The sequence below is a fragment of the Bombyx mori genome, chromosome 27, assembly GCF_030269925.1.
Source record: "Bombyx mori chromosome 27, ASM3026992v2".
NCBI classification, from domain to species: domain Eukaryota; kingdom Metazoa; phylum Arthropoda; class Insecta; order Lepidoptera; family Bombycidae; genus Bombyx; species Bombyx mori.
In genome coordinates this window covers 3,129,702-3,149,864 of record NC_085133.1, presented here as the reverse complement: position 1 = coordinate 3,149,864, position 20,163 = coordinate 3,129,702, and the positions used below count along the sequence as shown (strand labels likewise).

At 38.9% G+C, this 20,163-nt stretch overlaps 2 protein-coding genes across 3 annotated transcripts; one reads left to right on the top strand and one right to left on the bottom strand.

The window, feature by feature from the left end:
- Positions 1 to 2,192: 2,192 nt before the first annotated feature.
- On the top strand, positions 2,193 to 14,187 carry LOC101741853 (potassium channel subfamily K member 9). The gene is made up of 9 exons (XM_004923571.5): positions 2,193 to 2,723; positions 2,842 to 3,373; positions 3,729 to 3,887; positions 4,888 to 5,014; positions 5,760 to 5,950; positions 7,383 to 7,570; positions 8,842 to 8,956; positions 11,909 to 11,996; positions 12,688 to 14,187. Exons 2-9 carry the CDS (start codon positions 3,247 to 3,249, stop codon positions 13,433 to 13,435), a joined length of 1,743 nt encoding a protein of 580 aa, XP_004923628.1. The 5' UTR covers positions 2,193 to 2,723; positions 2,842 to 3,246; the 3' UTR covers positions 13,436 to 14,187.
- LOC119630680 (uncharacterized) lies at positions 13,956 to 19,812 on the bottom strand. 2 transcript variants are annotated; one of them, XM_062676451.1, is made up of 3 exons: positions 19,583 to 19,812; positions 18,728 to 18,893; positions 13,956 to 14,506 (listed from the first exon to the last, which is right to left on the bottom strand). In XM_062676451.1, the coding sequence occupies exons 2-3, from the start codon at positions 18,760 to 18,762 to the stop codon at positions 14,137 to 14,139; spliced, it is 405 nt and encodes a 134-aa protein (XP_062532435.1). In that variant the 5' UTR covers positions 18,763 to 18,893; positions 19,583 to 19,812; the 3' UTR covers positions 13,956 to 14,136. The 2 variants fall into 2 exon arrangements, with proteins under 2 accessions (XP_062532435.1, XP_062532434.1); XM_062676450.1 differs by lacking the exons at positions 18,728 to 18,893; positions 19,583 to 19,812 and adding an exon at positions 18,233 to 18,504.
- Between the last annotated feature and the right edge of the window lie 351 nt (positions 19,813 to 20,163).

Below are 20,163 nucleotides of genomic sequence, written 5' to 3'. Positions count from 1 at the left end.
CGGCATCATTGCGCCACTTTGAGAAGGCGGCACGACACGAAAAGCCTCTTGTCGTAGCTGTCTACCCGATGATATGCAGGCGAAGTAAAATTTCCCTTAGAAATAAGGTGACGACACTCTACAAAACTTGCATACACACTACACTACACTTGCATAGGTCATGACGCCCAGTCATTTCCTCACGCGGCCGCACTAAATTAAAATCATTCCAAGTCATTCAATCCCGTTTTTGCAGGATAGCCGTCGAAGCTCCGTGGTTCGTCAGGAACGTCGACCTCCATGACGACCTGGACTTAGAGGCCATCAGTAAGTATCTGCAGTCGGCGTCGATGCGCCACTTCGATAAAGCGGCACACACGAGAACCCTCTCATCGTGGCCGTCGGTAACTACATTCCCGATCCTGCGGACAGAATGGTCAGTCGACGGAAGCACGTACGGAAGCAGTCGACGTCGCCTCAAACACGTCATTTCGGATCCTCCCGATCCACTAACGGTGCTTCAAGGTATCTCAAGCACCGGTCATCGTTCTCGTCGAACCCGTCGCTTGCGACGAAGGACTCGACGAGTAAATTAACCCACAGACACAGCTCACTGAGCTTCTCGCCGGATCTTCTCAGTGGGTCGCGTTTCCGATCCGGTGGTAGATTCTGCGAAGCACTGCTCTTGCTAAGGCCAATGTTAGCAACACTTCCGGTTTGAGCCCCGTGAGCTCACCTACACGTTAGGGCGAAGCTGAAATAGCCTCTCAAGGCTATCGGCATAGGTAGGAAAAAAAGTGCAGTGCTATACCGTTTATTATCAATCTAGTACGGAGCTGTGGTCATGATGCGATGGCATGGGCAGGTTGCAGTTTGCTCGCTGAGTTTCTCGCCACATCGTCCCAGTGGGTCGCGATTTCAATCCGGTGGTAGATAGATTCAGCGAAGCACTGCTCTTGTTAGGGCTAATATTAGCAATTCTCTCAGGTTCAGTCTGTGAGCTCACCTACCCGCCCACGCGTGGTTGGAAATGACCCTTACTAGGATCAATCCAAATAATAATTGCCTTAAATCCACCCACTACACTCCTCAAAGCCCTAAAATAAGTGCGATATTGAGTTTGATGGACCATAAATCATTACTAAATTTCATTTTTTAAAGTTCACTGACATTTTCATTGTATTGAACGGATGATAAAATGATTAGAGAACGCACAAAAAACCGGATAAGCTTTAAAATTGCCACTTTTCCGAAGACAACTTAGATGGCGCCACTAGCTCATGCCCCATAGATGTTCCGGAGAACCAGCGTGGTACGGGAATCGTGACAAACCACAAAGAATCATGTAAAATATCCGAGTCTCCCTGTAGGTACCACGCTTAACCTATCTTAATCTTGCCCTATCCACTAAACGACTCCACTGCACTCTCGTCCAAGCGTCCCATCCTTCCGATGTCAGAATCCGGGGGGGATAAGGGTTACCATGATCGACGCTACATTTCTGAAATGTACCACGGAGTACCATCGTCATACGTCATCATGACCTGTCTTGCTTCCCGCATCCAGTGGATCCTCGCAACCTTCAAAAGGTCGTCGGTCTGCGTTCTTTACGAGATTATATAAGTAAGCTTAGTAGAATAAATTATAAATTTATATATTTCATATACAAGAGAAATAAAAAGCAGAAAAATACATACGAAGCATTCATATACCTATAAAATTGATCAAAGCGCACTCTAGTGAAAAATGTTAGAACTTCATTGTTGAATTCTTGTTCTGGTTTTTTTTAGTACGGCAATTGGCTTTTTGGGATGCAGAAATAATATTAATATGATGTAATGACTCGGTAAATGATGGGAACTGTTAATGAACTTTTTGAAAAAATCCGTGAAGCCACATCCAACAATCCTGTCATACAAAACTTGTAAATTTATGGAAAAATGGTATTCTGGTAAAGTGGCACCATCTAAATTAAATACTTTTTGAATGGATTTAAATTTATGGATTTTATGGAAAATCCGTCTTCTCCTGTGCCATGTTGTTGGCCAGAAATACCAAATAAAAAAATATAAAGTCATGCTTACAAATTTAGTGAGAGCTGGAAAAAGTCAACCATTACCAGAGTAATTATCAGTAATGTACATAGACCTTCTATATAGTAATATACCCCAAAGCTAGCAACAATTGCTATCTTGTCAAATTTGAAATCTATGAAACTCTAAATCTGGTCACACAAACCAGGTCAAGGAAGTGCAGCAAGAGTGTTTTACCAATGTTTTTTTCGTTTTTTTTAAGTAAAATACTACTCAATACGACTTAAATTAAAACTTTTACAAGAATAATTTGATAAACCGCTCTTAATATACCTATGTTCGTCGTTATACCATACTTAATTTAAAACTAGGTGCAGTGACAGCGAATACCGCATACAGGAAAATTCATAAACTGGGTCATTACTGCCATCGTAATATTACCGTAATGCCCAACATGGGAATTGACAGAACATGGAACAGCTTAAATGGTTACGCTTAGATCTTAACAGTGCTAATAATTGTCATAACATTTGACCCAGTTACGGACCGTGTGCGTTGACCTATCAATGCGGACTACAGCACGATGTTATTTATAGTTTATAACTTGCAGATATTTAAATATTTATAACTGCTGTTTGTGATAAAAACACTGCAGATTGAATTTATAGCACGCATTGGGCACTACATACGAACATTTAGCATTTGGTAAAGGTGAGTTCTTTGTTTGAAATTTTGAAGTGATATGTACCCTTTCGGAAATATTGAAGTGATACTCAATGCCCACTTCGCAAATTATTACTTTATTTATCATGTCAATTGTTGTTTACAGGTGAATTAAAAATCAAATAACATTCAAAGCCTAAAATGTTAATAGACATAAAAATGGGATAATATTCTGTCAAGGGGAACAATTTAACAATAGTAATTTTTTTTAATTTGAAGAAGTAGTTTTACAATGCATTTCAAATATAAATTTCAAAATCATAACATGAATTCAATTGTTACCATATCATCTGGAAAAAACCACTGAGGCTGAATGGTTTCAGTTTTCTTTAATACGTGCCAAAAAGTCATTATAATGTTTTCCAAACTCTGATACCTTTTATAAAATGGTAACTTAAAATATTGAATGAGAATATAGGGAAGTATGGTTATGGTTTGACTGATTTAAAAATAAGCGTGGAGCGTTGTAATTGGGCCGACGGCCCTACGGCCGGGCTGACACTTGGCAGTGATGAAGAAGCAAAATGTACGCACTCTATCATTAATTGTGTGCACTTTCACATATTTGCTTGTCGGTGCAGCCGTTTTTGATGCACTTGAGTCGACGACCGAAAGGAACAGATTTGATGTGTTACAAGGTAAATTGATACATAACCATATGAAGTGCAAATAATGAAATTTAATGATAAGTAAATATAAATTAATAATAGTAACTCCTACATCAAAAAAATTGTTTGATTAAAAATTAGAATTTACTTTAAATAATCAATTGCTTACTTAATATATATTTTTGAATTAAATTCAAATGAGGTTGCCTTTTTTAATGTTTTTTTTTTTTAATTTACCTAAAATGTAATGAATTGTTCCCTTTATACTGTTTGTTGTAATTAAATTACATTTAGTACACCGAATTTAAAACAATAAAATGTATAGCTAAAAGCTTACAGCTTGCAATTAAAAGACAAATTCTAGGTTTTTGTTTTGTAATTTTAGCGGTGATTGAAGCCATGATAATAAGAAAGTACAACATATCGGAGGAGGACTTCCTCATCATGGAGACAGTGGTGCTTAAATCAGAGCCCCACAAGGCTGGCCAGCAATGGAAGTTCACTGGTGCCTTTTACTATGCTACTACTGTGCTCACTACCATTGGTAAGTGTTTACAGCATTTTGAGTAAGTATAACAACAATAAAAGAACTAAAGAACTTTTTGTAAGTGCAAAAGATCACTTTACAAAGTAAGCTTATGAGCCTCACACCCTCATTGGAAAATAACAAAGGGTTCATATAATGTCTCTTAATCTCTTAAATTATATCATATTATTATACCAACCCCAGGTATCCAAATTAGCCATAAAAACCAGCAACAGACAGACACGCACTAGTATGGGTAAAAAAAATTAATTCGCACTGCACTTGCCTGACCTTTTTAAACCTGATAGAAATAATGAAGAGCCTGATCAGGAGGAGGTCGAAAACTATTCAATCGAGACCTATTACTTGCATTGCCCCAAAAACCTGTATCAGTTGTAGAGCTCTAGAAGACAATAAAATCCCTCTAAAACAAAGCTCTTGGATTCAATCTCATCATCAAAGGAATTTTGGAAAAATTCAATAAAACAGCATTACTGTTTTTGATCCCCATTTTCATCCCACTCCGGTATTATCCTAGATTATGAGAAGTATGCAGAATCACAATGAGACATAAAGAAAACCTGTAGTCTATGTAAAATCATACACAACTAAAAGTCTATTTAGTTTTTCTATTTGTGAAGGAAGGGTTACTGGTGGCCTGGAGGCCTTTCCAGTTTCATCAAGACAGGCGAGCACAGGCACCTTAGTTTATTACATATGCAGAAATCCATTGAGCGCAAAATATTAATGCAGTAAAGGAAGAAATACAACTGGCTGCGATATAATAGCAAAACATGTTTACGAACCAACAATATGCTCTAGCAATTCCAGTGCTCAACATTAGCTACTAATTCGACTTTGAATTATTTTCATTTTATAATTATTGTCTATTGATTCCTTTATAATTTAACTTATATGGTTCATAAGTCCAAATCAAACCTGTAAAATCAATAAGTAATCTTGGCTGTTCATGAAAACGAATAAAATTTGTTCCTCATATTTTATTTCATACTTTCAGGCTATGGTCATTCAACGCCAGCTACGGTCAGCGGCAAGCTATTCACTATGTTCTATGCGATTGTTGGTATACCCTTGGGCTTGATTATGTTCCAAAGCATCGGTGAAAGAGTTAACAGGCTCAGCAGGTTGGTTCATTCTTAGAAAATACTAAAAGAAATTTTAATTTTTAATTCGCTTAACTTGCTTCAATGAGGGCTAGTTCGAATCAAATTCGGTTTAATAATCTGATGGTGTGTTGTTTCACCAGTACTTAGTGTTAGCAGATTTAGCAGAGTTAGTTAGCAGTGTTAGATTAATTAATTAAGTCATTAACATTAGGCTAGACAAATATAATTTGAATTCTTTAATGTACAAAGTATGTTTTTTTTTTATTGCTTAGATGGGTGGACGAGCTCACAGCCCACCTGGTGTTAAGTGGTTACTGGAGCCCATAGACATCTACAACGTAAATGCGCCACCCACCTTGAGATATAAGTTTTAAGGGTCTCAGTATAGTTACAACGGCTGCCCCACCCTACAAACCGAAACGCATTACTGCTTCACGGCAGAAATAGGCAGGGTGGTGATACCTATCCGCGCGAACTCACAAGAGGTCCTACCACCAGTAATTACACAAATTATAATTTTGCGGGTTTGATTTTTATTACACGACGTTATTCCTTCACCGTGGAAGTCAATCGTGAACATTTGTTGAGTACGTATTTCATTAGAAAAATTGGCACCCGCCTGAGATTCGAACACCAGTGCATCGCTCAACACAAATGTACCGGACGTCTTATCGCTTAGGCCATGACGACTTAAAAACAATTGTCTTTCACAGTATAATAATGATATAATAAGCACTTAATTTTTTTCTTATCTTTCTTGCAGTGTAATAATAAAATCAATAAAACGAGCATTGAATTGCAAACAGACAAATGCAACGGAAGTGGATCTTATATGTGTTGTGACCACCCTGTCTTCCCTTACCATTGCTGGTGGTGCGGCCGCCTTCTCAACATTCGAGGGGTGGAGTTACTTTGATAGCGTTTACTATTGCTTCATAACTCTCACTACTATAGGTAAGATAGAAATAAGGCTCTCGTTACATTAAATAGCTAAATGCAGAATGTTGTTTTTATTATTTTAGAAAACAAGTGAGACCTTACAACTCATGTCTCTCAAGGTGGATGGTGCCATTTACGTTGTAGATGTCTATGGGTTCCGGCAACCACTTAACACCAGGTGGGCCGTGAGTTCGTCCAACATCTAAGGAACAAAAAAAAACATCGCTATAATTGATTGATTTACCCTATAAGCTAACAATACGAGATTACAAATAAATCATGGAGATGTGTTGGTAAATACATATTTATTAGTTAGAATATAAGCTGAAGTTTAAAAGAAATTAAAAAGTAGGTGTTACAAATAGACAGGTGTTTTAACCATAATCATTTATCTTCTCATAATATAAAATGGGCACAACTATCAGTCATGAGATTATTGACCTTTAGCTAATATTAAGGCACGCAAGATAAAGCATAATATTTTGTTCAGTTTTCTTGAGTTGTACGTGTGATAAAAAATACCTATACAGCTTAATCTTATGTTCATGAAATTATTTCTGAATTTCGAATACTTTATAGTATTCGTGTTCACAGATGACTGACTGACTGACTGATAAATTGGCAAATTAATTTTCACCACATCCGTGAGATCCACACAACCGTTAGTGGATTGGCATGTATAGCCATAAGTATGGTGATAATCACATAATTCAAACCTGTAACACAAATAAACCTGTAAATAAATCTATCAACATTCTAATTCTAAATTCCTTATGCACTGCTATGATGTGTGGTCTGAAGTTTTTATTTATTTTATAGCTTAGTTGGTTGGACGAGCTCACGGCCCACCTGATATTAAGTGGTTACCGGAGCCTACAGACATCTACAACGTAAATGCGCTACCCACCTCGAGACATAAGTTGGAAGGTCTCAGTTTTAACAGTACAACGGCTGCCCCACCCTTCAAACCGAAACGCATTACTGCTCCACGATAGAAATAGGCAGGGTAGTACCTACCTGTGCGGATTCACAAGAGGTCCTGCCACCAGTAAAGTGGTCGTAGTCACATGGACAGCCAAAGCAACATCTAAACTGGTTTTATAATCGTTTTTATCATCGTCTCAATCTTTTTCGTCTTTGTGTTGCATGTCGCGTGACGGTCGGCCGCGGAGTAGGGATAAAGTAAAAGGCGCTCATCAGAGCAGCCAAGGCCAATATGGCGGTGCCTATAGTTCGCAGCCGCTGACCGTATAGTGTTATAGACTATTACTCATTTGTGCCAGTGCTCAGTTTGCGCAGTTTTGTTTGTTTTTGTCAGTGTTTAATTTAAATGTTGTTTGTCAGATTTAAATGTCTATAATGTGAAAAAAAGTTTCACTTTTACCGTTATTTCATAAAACCACACAATCCTTTTTTTGTATACCTATGAAAATCATGAATTCCCCAGGTTTCGGTGACATGGTAGCCCTACAGAAAGACAACGCACTGAACTACAAGCCTTCTTATGTGATGTTTTCGCTAATTTTCATCCTGTTCGGGCTGGCTATAGTGGCGGCCTGCCTCAATTTGCTTGTTCTACGATTCGTTACTATGAACACTGAGGATGAAAAGAGAGACCAGCAGCAAGCAGAACAGGTAATCGAGTATTTATATATAACTAGCTGACCCGGCAGACTTCGTAGTGCCTCAATCGATAAATAAAAGACTTAAAAATTTGTATAAAATGAACTTAAAACAAACAAAAGGAATCCGTCCGACGGGGGACCCATCAAAAGAAAAACAAAATTGTTATTTTTATTTAATTCCGAGCATTTTCATATTTATCTACTAAAATTAGCCAAATCGGTCCAGACGTTCCCGAGTTTTAGCGAGACTAACGAACAGCAATTCATTTTTATATATATAGATTTAAGATTATAATATTATTTTATTATTATTTATTATATTATTATTTAATTTAAGATTATATTAAGATTAAGATGCCTATTTCTGCCGTGAAGCAGTAATGCATTTCGGTTTGAAGGGTGAGGCAGCCATTGTAACTATACTGAGACCTTAGAACTTACATTTCAAGGTGGGTGGCGTTTACATTATAGATGTCTATGAGTTCCAGTAACCGCTTAACACCAGGTGGGCTAGGAGTTCATCCAGCAATAAAAATAAAAATTTGCAAGAATCGATGATCGGACTTTGTTGTTGTCTCAATAAAATACAGTAGAGGATGACCGAGCTTGGCTTGGTATATTTTTTTTTTATAAATTGTGTTTTTTACAAATTATATTTAAATACGAATTACATATTGATATTATATTACATTATTTGTTATATTTTTATTTAATAAAAAAAAAAGTTTATTTTTAAGTTGATTATGGATAAAGTTGATTATTGAAAACACGAATAGAACCACATTTTCTGAAAATAAATCGTAGCTAGATCGATTTATCGCTCCCGAAATCCCTTGTATACTAAATTTTATGAAATTTGTTGGAGCCGTTTCCGAGATTCAGATTATCTATATTAAATACTAGTATATAAATCTACAGTGGTTTTTACGGAGTTATAACTACCGTTATACTACCGTTATAACTACTGAACCATACATCCGATTGATTTGAAACTTCATATCCATGTAGAAAATAAATGCACTTGATGGATAGGCTAATATTTATATGAATGTTGGACTCCCTACGCCAGTTGCGGGGGCGTTAATGATGAGAATCTTTGTGGGGGTGAGAAATAATAATGTTATATTTAAATGCCCAGCGAAGCGGACGGGTACAGCTAGTATATATATTTATATACAAGAATTGCTCGTTTAAAGATATAAGATTATAATTGAATATGTTTTTCTAATCATATTTTGTTTTATTGTCTTTAAATGATGTTATTATTTGTAATAAACACAGGCTCAGCAAGTAGCGGTCCGGTTGGAGGGCGATGTGATCACTGCGGATGGCGACGTGTTGCGCGGCGTGTCGCGGGGCACCAGGCTGCCGGCTGACCCGAGGCAGATATCTACCGGTAAAACTATTGTTTACACATACACTTTTTTTTGTCCTATCTAAGCTGATGGTCTAGAGAAACCATTTTTTATTTTTTTTATTTGCTTAGATGGATGGACGAGCTCACATCCCACCAGGTGTTAAGTGGTTACTGGAGCCCATAGACATCTACAAAGTAAATGCGCCACCCACCCACCCACCTTGAGATATAAGTTCTAACGTCTCAAGTATAGTTACAACGGCGGCCCCACCCTTCCAACCGAAACGCATTACTGCTTCACGGCAGAAATAGGCAGGGCGGTGGTACCTACCCGCGTGGATTCAGCAGAGGTCCTACCACCAGTAAAAACCATGTCAGCGTCGCCGGGCTAGTAGGTGAGCTCACGGGGCTTAAACCTGACGATGTTGCTAACACGAACCTTAGCAAGTTCCGTGCTTCGCAGAATCTACCACTGAATCGGAAACGCGTCCCACTGAGAAGATCCGGCGAGAAACTCAGTGGGTTGTGTCTGTGGGTTAATTTACTCGCTGAGCCCTTCGTCGCAAGCGACGGGTTCGACGAGAACGATGACCGGTGCTTGGAGTACTTAAAAGCACCGTTAGTGGATCGGGAGGATCCGAAATGACGTGCTTTGGGCTACGTCGACTGTTCACCATTTGATCCGCAGGATCGGTTATGTAGTTACTGGCGGCCATGATGAGAGGGTCCTCGTGTCGTGCTGCTTTATCGAAATGGCTACGCACACTAACGAACCGCCCTCGCTTCGCTTTTTTTTTTATTGCCCTTGTAAGCAGTTGAGCATACCAGGGCCCTGAAACTGCGATACTTGGAAACTAGCGACATCTTTTAGCGGATGCCCCTAAACTTATATGTTGGTTAAAGTTAAGGCATTTAGTTATGGTATAACTAAACGGAAAAAAAGCCATACAAGTCTTTATTTGCTATAGACAAATTGATTAAGTTTTATCAATTTTTGTTTTCTGAAGATTTACAAAATCCTTCATTAAAAATAAAATATAGGTAATATGTTCCTGCCGTCTACAGGAGCAATGAAAAACTAATCAAAACGAAGCCATCTAGTGGCCGACGCCCGTAAACATTTTTGTTGAGTGCTTGAGTTGCTTACCTATAACTAATTTATGTGTATTATCTATGGAGCATAAGGCCCATCTGATGGTAAGTGGTTACCGTTGTTCATGGACGTCAGCAATGCCAGGGGCAGAGCCAAGCCGCTGCCTATTGTAAGATTTTTTCCTACTTACTTGAATATTTTGAATAATTCACACGATATATTTATAAACTATAGCCTATGTGTTATTCTGATGTGTCAGCTATATCTATATATTAATACGTGAAGCAAAAACTTTGTATCCCTTTTTACGAAAATTGCGCGGACGGAGGAGTATGAAATTTTCCACACTTATAGAGAATATAGAGAAGAAGTGCACAATGCTAATATTTTTTTAAAATAATGCATAAAAGGTACATTAAATGAGTAAAGAAAACATTACACACAGTACATACCATATATTTGACGCACACACGCTTGCATACTATTTATTGTCAAAGTTTTGTTCTTGACGTCTGTTGTCAAATTGAGAATAGATTAAATATTGTTTGTCTTGATTAATATTTTTTATAGTGTAGTCTTGGCGAAATTTGTGAATATAGAAGTACAAAATACAATCATAATAGTGTAAAAACTTACAATTCCAATTAATTAAAGTCGAATTTCGACTACTGCGGGACCTCTAGTTATTATAAAGTTTCATCAAAATCCATCCAGTACTATTGCGTGAAAGAGTAACAAATGTACATTCTTACAAACTTTCGCGTTTATAATATTAGTAGGACTATTAAGATTTGAGTATATGAGCCAATATGTAATACAAATGAGATCCGACCTCATGTGTCAAGACATTATTCCGTATTCACGTTCCGATCTCTACCAGCTCCGATTATCACAAAACAATAGGTGAGCTAGGCATGAAAATATGCAAAAAAGAAAATTGCATATTTTGGCACTGCGTTAATTTGTTTTAAATACTTGGTTGATTGGTGAAACCGTGGTCGTAAATCGAATCGAGTCTTTATTCTCCCACACAGGTGCTCAGAATATTAATTTGAAGCTCAAGAATATTATTTAGGGTTGCTCAATTTGTATTATTTTTAGTCGACACGTTCTTGATACGATTTTCATATTTCAATCAAGCTATTTGCTACTTATTGTATGTACTATAGCTCTAGCATTGTTGATGTCTCTGAGCGACGGTAAAATTATATAAGGAATTCTGCCGCAGGTAGCCTGTCGGGCTCATGCCACTTTGATTGTAAAAAGCATTACATAACTGTGCATCGTGGAAGAAATTGAGGGAAATTTAATATAGACTACAAAAATGACATACAATAGTAATTTACTAATTAAGGCTACTTTTAATGTTTTATAAAGAGCATCTTACGTCAATGTACCAACGAAATCGAAGGGCATTGACCTCGCGCGTCATTCGATTTTTAATTGTATTACATTGCGTGTTCTGTAAATCGATAACAAAATTTCAAATGGGATTTTTTAACTAACATTTCAAGTTTTAATAAGGGTAAGACATTTTTTTTTATTGCGTAGATGATTGGACGAGCTCACAGCCCACTTGGTGTTAAGTGGTTACCGGAGCCCATAGACATCCACAACGTAAATGCGCCACACACCTTGAGATATGAGTTCTAAGGTCTCAGTGTAGTAACAACGTCTGCCCCACCCTTCAAAATGAAAGGCATTATTGCTTCACGGTAGAAATAGGCAGGGTGGTGGTACCTACCCGTGCGGACTCGTAAAAGGTCCTACCACATATCCTTCTGTATACTACAGTTTTGTGGTAATTGTCATTACCCTTATATGTGTAAGTGTATATAGAATGAAATTTAAAAAAGTCACTGGTTTAAAAATGATATACATAATATATTAAATTTCAGGTGACACATCCCTGATACCATTATACGTGGATGAAGACTACGCGCCCAGCGTCTGCAGTTGTTCGTGTAACTGCTTCGGACCGAACAGGTGAGTTCTCCATAAATTTTTGTGAGTGAGCGATTGTTTGAGTGAGTGAGTGAGTGAGTGAGTGAGTGAGTGAGTAAGTGAGAGTGAGTGAGTGAGTGAGAGAGAGAGAGAGAGAGAGAGAGAGAGCGAGAGATGGGATTTGCTAACAGCTGCCCGGGCGCCAACAAAGGAGACCTAACAACTCAAGAGTAGCTGCTTCGCGAATGAATCTACTACCGGATCGGAACCGCGACCCGCTGAGATCCGGCGAGAAACTCAGCGGACGGTTGCATGTCGAACTCTTTGCCGAGTTCGACGAGTACGGTTACCAGGGTCTCTACTCCTATTGTAAGAGCTAAAGGTGTCTAATGCAAAGGTTATCGGATCTGATGGATCCGTAAGGACGTGATTAAGAGTGGTCTATCAAAATAGACCAAACCAACAAACAATACAATAGGTACATTATTGAGTAACAAAACTTGGGATCTACTTTGTGGGTGTTCTTTAAAATTAATATTTAACGTCGAATTATTTTAATATTTAATATGTTATTACTGCTGTGATGGATGTGCTAAAGCAGCGTTCCACTACATAAATAAACAGTTACAAGCATATTCGAACTCGCCTTTCTAGGTTGTGTTTGTTCATACACTGCTCAACACCAAAGAAATCACATACGATATTTTTCTTATTACGTACACTAATTTTTCAGATCGATACCGTACCGAGATCCGCTATCGCCGGTGCCGCCCACGAACATAAAACAGATCAAATCGAAAAACTATCGAGACATCAGCGGCATACCGCGCTACATCGAGAAATCGTCATCGAAGAATCGTTCGCAATCGTTGCGATTAAACTCCGCATCCGGCTATCTCTACATGAATGCGAAAACGAACGATTTCCAACTCGAGGCCGAAGACTTCCGAGAGATCGTGGCGAAGAGACGCGAACAATTACGCAAAGGTATGATGATGTACGATATCCAATATAATAACGAGTATTTACAACCCTATCGACACAGTATTAGTACGCGGCTAGAGACGAGCCCGCACAGTTCGCTCTATTCGATGAACATTAGATCCGATAATCGATCGAACGATCCGCTTGTCGACGATTACGATTCCGAGAAATCGAGTTACGCGAAAAAGAAGCTTATGAAGAACATAGCAAGGAACACAAATAACAGACGAGTCGAGAATTATTTTTACGACGACGCCGTATTGCACTTCGACGAGGAATACGCGTTCGACGGTTCGATTTTGTTCGCGAAAAGGAGAAAATCGATCGATAAAAACTGGGAGGAGTTTGCGTGCGAATTGCCGAGGAGTTACGGCGCGGACCAAATATCGAACGATGGGAGCTACGGGTATTATTTGCCCGATGAAGACGAGCAAGAACAGTACTTTATAAACGACACGTTAACGTTCACTATGCCTCCGCACAGGGCGAGCATATAAACCGGACAAGCGAGGTCGTCTGCCATTCGAATTTGCGTTGTTCGCGATAAGAGATTCCTTTTTTTCCTTTTTTAATCGATATTTTCAATCGATTAGTTTAATCGAGCTTAAGATTCGAGGTTTTTTTGGGGTTCTACATAAAAATAAACCAAAATATAAAATGTGATTTAAAAAACTATTAATAAATTTCGGACGACGCAAGACGATCTCGTTTTGTCTGATACAAGAATCGAGTGATAGTGTTGTGAATCGTGCCAAAACACGTGCCAAAATTCTAGTTTTTTCTAATAATAAACAATAATAAACAAAAGAATAAATAAAAGGGCCAATTAATTAAAAAACGACGTTGTAAATTAGTGATTTTACAATTTTGCGGGTAGTTTGAAGTTTAATAGCTTTTACACTTAGGTAACGAATAGGCGACGCGTTTTGTTTTTTAATTAATACTTTTTAATACTGAGCTTGGCTTTTTGTAGATAGTGTATGTTTTGTTTGTAGATTCTTTTAATGAAATTACTGGTTCTCTTAATGAAGTTACTATAATGACTATAATGATTATTACAAATTCCCGTGGCCAAAATTGGTTTTGTGTTGCCAATTTATGCGCGTGCGCTTATCTTGTCCTTGGAGAAGTGACCGGCGGCCGCGCTCCCAGCCGCGAGCCGAAACCTCCCTCCCCGCGCCTCTCCACTGAGGGACGGCTAGCAATGTGCCGGAACATCCTCCGGGGCGTTGGAAGCTGTCGCTTCCAATGAATACGCTGCTGGATCCAGTAATGGACATAAATACCGAGTGCCACGCCGGTACGTGCCCGTAGTAGTCCGGACGTCCGCCGCCCGAGCAACTCCGTCCTCTCCCGGGAACAGAGCAGTGATTCGTCCCACCTTCCAGTGCATGGGAGGAGCGTTTTCTTCTTTTAGGAGTACCAAGTCCCCCAATTGCAGCGATGTGCCAGGAGTTCGCCATTTTTGTCGGGCTTGCAATTGTGTTATGTACTCCAGCATCCACCGCTTCCAAAACAGTCGACGCAGGAACTCTAGGCGTAGAAATCTGTCCCTGGTTCTGTAGGTTCTGTCCGCAAAGTTTTCATTAGGATATGAATTTAATGGTCTGCCTATCAAAAAGTGCCCAGGGGTAAGAGGCTGTAGGTCATTTGGACTTGAGGATAAAGGACAGAGGGGCCGACTGTTTAAGATCGCCTCAATTTGACTAAATAGCGTAGCCAGTTCTTCGAAAGTTAAATGAGTCTGTCCCAACATGCGCTTGAGATGATATTTTGCCGATTTAACGCATGCTTCAACAAGACCACCGAAATGTGGGGAGTAAGCCGGCTGAAAGTTAAATTTTATTCCTTCTCCGGAAGAAAAAGCCTCTACTTCGTCAGCACCGGTATTCAAAAAGTCACCTATCTCTCTTGCGGCTCCGACAAAATTACGACCATTGTCGCAAAATAATTCATGGGGCTTTCCTCTGCGAGAGATAAAACGGCGTAAAGCTAAAATGAATGCGTCCTTAGACAGCTCGCTTACAGCTTCCAAATGTAAGCATTTATACTTAAGGCATACGAATAAGCAAAGATAACATTTTGTAATTTTACATCCTCTTCCTTTTCTGTCGGTAATTAAATATGGTCCAGCAAAATCGACAGCTGCACTAACAAAGGGAAAACCGGGATTGACTCGCTGCTCTGGTAATGAACCCATGATAGGATTAAATGTCTTACCACTAATTCTCCTACATTTAACACATTGTCTCGTTGTGGTGCGAGCTAGATCTCGACCAGCAATGGGCCAAATGGATTCTCTAACGGTATATAGCAATAGCTGTGGCCCAGCATGTAGAAGACGCAAGTGCTCTTGTTGAAACAGTAATTTAGTAAGCCAATGTTTGGCGTGAAGCAGCATTTGGTGACGTTTTTCAAAATTATAAGAGGATAAAGTTAAACGTCCACCTACTCTTAGAATGCCTTCACTGTCCAGAAATGGATTCAGTGATATTAAATAATTTTTTGAGTTAAGAACTCCTTTGGAGCGTAGAAGGTTTATTTCCTTTGAGAAACTATCAGCTTGAGCCAAATAAACGAGTTTTCTAAAGGAACGGGCTAGTTCTTCAGGCTGTAAAATACCTACTTTCTTATTGCGTGGGTTTCTACAATTATAAACAAATCGCTGCATGTAGGCGAATGTACGTTGCAAGAATTTCAATTTCGAATATTTGCTAAAATCGATAATTAGTGGTTGTTTGTTATTTTCATCGACGCCTTTATTTGTTGTGCTAACATGAACTTTAGTTTCTGGCAATTCATTTATGTTAACATTTCTCGAATCGTAGGATGGCCACCCAGACTCGTTCTGACTTAAAAAGGTAGGGCCCGTCCACCATATATCTAAAGTATCATTTTTAATTGTATCTACGCCGCGTGAAGCTAGATCAGCAGGGTTGAGGTGAGTGGGAACATGACGCCATTCCGAGTCGTTTGTTAGCTCTAAAATCATTGCGACTCTATTAGCAACAAAGGTTTTTAATTTGTCGTACCTTGCACCTAACCATGCTAAAGCTATCGATGAGTCAGTCCAGTATACCTTACGAGCGATTACACAGCGCAGGGCGTGTACCACAGCGTCTGCGAGCTGCGCGCCCAACAAACAAGCACACAGTTCCAAACGCGGGATTGTCGTGGGTTTAACACTGGCTACCCTGGCCTTAGCGCTTAAAAGCCTAACAGTGACGTCACCTTGTGCATTTGTAGATTTTAAGTAGATGCAAGCAGCATAAGCCGCCTGTGAAGCATCACAAAAACAATGCAATTCAATATGACTAGGTTCCTTACATAAAACATGCCTAGGAATGCGTAATAAATGAAGATGCTTCATGTTTTCAATGAACAATAGCCATGACTGCCTGATTTCTTGGGGTGCTGGTTCGTCCCAGTCAACCTTTTCAATCCATAATTTTTGTATTAATATTTTAGGTTTGATTGTAAAAATACTTAATATTCCAAGAGGATCAAAAACTTTACATGATTCAGATAATATAGAACGCTTAGTAATTTTGGCATTGCTGCGATAATTTGTAGGAAAATGTATTATATCGCTTCTAGGATCCCAACCTACACCCAGCGTGTGAGATGATGAGCTAATAATAAGATTTTTCTGAGTATTTTCATTATTTTCCAAAAGTGACGATAAATTTGAACGGTATTTCCTTAAATTAAAACACCCGGCAGCGAGAGCACTTTCAACAGATTTTTTTATATAGATTAACTCGTGTTTGCTATCATTTCCGGTCAGCAAGTCATCGACTACAAAATCGTTTTGAATAATTTTTTTAATCTTATTATCGCTGCATTCCTCGCCAAGCTGCCACAAACAACGAGTGCTTAAAAAGCTTGAACTTGTTAAGCCGTACGTGACGGTGTTAAGTCTAAATGATTTTATTGGCTCTGTATTGTTATCGCGCCATAAAATCATTTGCAGGTCCCGATCACTCTCTTGCACCTTAATCATTCTATACATTTTTTCTACGTCGCCTGACAGTACATAAGTATACTGACGAAACCTGATTAAGATATTAAATAAAGAATCTTGAATATGTGGACCTGCAACTTGTAAATCATTTAACGAATAACCAGAAGTGGTTTTAGAACTTCCATTAAAAACTACGCGTAACTTCGTTGATTCACTAGTAGGGCGAAAAATTGGGTGATGAGGAATAAAGAATGATTGCTCAGGAATTAATTTACTAGACTCTGATAAATGGCCCAAATCTTTATATTCTTTTATAAAATGTGAGTACATTTGTGTTAGATTAGCGTCTCGTGTTAACCTTTTCTCTAAGGATAAAAATTGTTTTTTAGCAAAATTATATGAATTCCCTAAGCATTCTGGTTCTGCCAGTAGAGGGAGCTTCACATGGAAACGTCCATCCTCATCACGGTATGTATGGTTTTTAAAATGATTTTCACACTCAATTTCGTCGGCAGTTAATATATTTTTCTTTGTAGGAATTTTCTCTAATTCCCAAAATTTTTTTAAATCATTGTGCAGTGAATCATTGGACACAGTATCCTTGTCTGAATTAAATGACACATGATTACATTGTACGCTATTAATATTACTAGTTTTTTTTGGTACAAAAGGTCCGGACAATATCCAACCCAATTTTGATTTTAGTGCGGTGGGTTGATTTGGACCAAAATCTAATCTATCAGATTCAATTAAATGCCAAAATAAGTCAGCACCTATGAGCATATCTACTGGTGCAGAGTGATTAAAATTAGGATCGGCTAACTTAATGTTACTAGGCAAGCTACATATTGATGCATCGAATGTACTGTTAGGCAAATTACTTGAAATTTGAGGTAGCACAAAACAAGAAATATCTGCTTCAAAATCGGTTTGCTTTGACCTCAACTTTAAAGAACAACGTTGCATAGTATTAGATAAAGGCTGATTACCTACACCTACAATAGCGAGCCTGGATGGCTGAGGAGTCAAGTTTAATTCATTTTTTACCTTACTGGTTATTAAAGATGTTTGACTCCCGCTGTCTAGCAGCGCTCGAATTATTAGACGCTTATTTGAGCTTGAATTATAAACTTCTATTAACGCTGTCGAAAGCAATACATGGTTGTTCACTGAGACTGACATACTCATGACATTGTTATCATGATCCCCCTCAACCTCATTTTCTGCTGTAGTTATGATCGCGTGTGTGTCGGAAGTACTTACAGCCTGAGAACCACCCTTGTGCAACAGAGAATTATGTCGCTGTTTACAAGAAGAACAAGGGCGTAACCTGCATTGACGAGAAGAGTGACCTTTGCGCAGACAGTTGAAGCACAGCTTCAACCGCACCACATCGGCGATACGCTCGTCAACCGGCTTTCCAAGGAACGAATCACAGTCGTACAGGCGATGGCTGCCGTTGCACAGAACACACGCCACAGAAGAAGACGCAGGCGAGGCTGAAATTGCAAAGGATTTTGCATGAGACCTTTCAAATTTATGAAAAGATGAATTTGTTTCTCCTTTAAAAGTATTGGCTTGTCGTTCGGGCTTATTATTATGACGTATGGATTCTAGAACATCCGAACGGCCTTTTAAAAACTGAAAGAAGTCATTTAAGGAGGGACTTTCACTAAAAGTATTTTTAAATTCTTCCCATTTAGCACTAGTGGGACTGTCGAGCTTGGCTGAGACCAAATGTATGACTAAAGAATCCCATGTATCGGTTTTTTCACCCAAAGTCTTTAACGCACGTAAATTTTTTGAAACATTGTCAATCAGGTACCTTAAGCTCTTTGCTGAATCGCGTTGCTGTTGCATGTTACATAACGCATGCAAATGATGGCTTTTGAGATGCTTGATGTTATTATACCTCTCGCAAAGAAGCTCCCATGCCACTTTATAGTTGGCCGAGCTAATTTCCAGGTTGCTGATAACGCGAGAGGCCTCCCCTTCAAGATAAGAATTTAAATAATAAAACTTATGTATTGGTTCAATTTTGTTGTTTTGATCAATGAGAGAACAAAATGAGTCTCGAAATTCCAACCATTTAAAGTAGCTGCCGTCGAAATTTGAAATCTTTATGACGGGTAGTTTAAATCCCATGGAATTGTGATTATTATTACAATTATTGGAATGAGAACTGCATTCAGAATGATGAGATCCAGATGGCGCATTTTTTTCTAAGATACACTTCGTTTTTGCAATAAGTAAAGAAAAGTCAGACTCAATATTTTCTCTAATATCCAATTCACCATCTAGGTCCTCTGAATTTAAGGTCTCAATCTGCGCTTGAATGTCATCGAAAATTGTGAGCATATCTCGGAAGCGTTCAAACCTTTGTTCGATTAAATAATAATCGCTTCGCGAGATTGACGTCTCTTCAGTAAATGCATTCAAAAAATTCTTATATTTGGTGACACGACCCTTAACTGAGCTACGTTTATTGTTTAAATCTTTTAAATCGCTATTTATATTGATTTGTGGTGCGTTTAATGAAAGCGCACTCCCTAAAGGGGATTTAGTATCAGATTCACCGCCCCTAAACATATTTAGTTACTTATATAACAGAACTGAACCAAAACAATATAAAAAATATGTATATAAAAAAAGTTTAATAATAGATTTAAAGCATACAGACAGGCAGGGACTGGGCACTTCCTGGCTAAGCTGTGGCTGCGGCGCGTAGACTTCGCTGACCGGCGGGCTTCAAGCTGGATAATATGCCGTCCTTATTGAGATCCTTCCGTCTGCACTCCAAATTGCATAGCGCGATGTCTGGAACCTTCTATTGCGTCGAGCGGCGATCATACGCTCCGTGCGTAAAGGTCACGCAGCGGTCGTAGCGGGTCCGAGGTCCGTGCGCTTTGCTTAGCGTTTCGATATCGTTAATCACGTCGGGGTCACCACTGTTTTGTTTGTAGATTCTTTTAATGAAATTACTGGTTCTCTTAATGAAGTTACTATAATGACTATAATGATTATTACAAATTCCCGTGGCCAAAATTGGTTTTGTGTTGCCAATTTATGCGCGTGCGCTTATCTTGTCCTTGGAGAAGTGACCGGCGGCCGCGCTCCCAGCCGCGAGCCGAAACCTCCCTCCCCGCGCCTCTCCACTGAGGGACGGCTAGCAATGTGCCGGAACAGTGTATAAATATATGAATGCGAGCGGCGAGTGCGTGGATCCCAGGTTCGATCCTGATATAGAAAATTTTCATACGA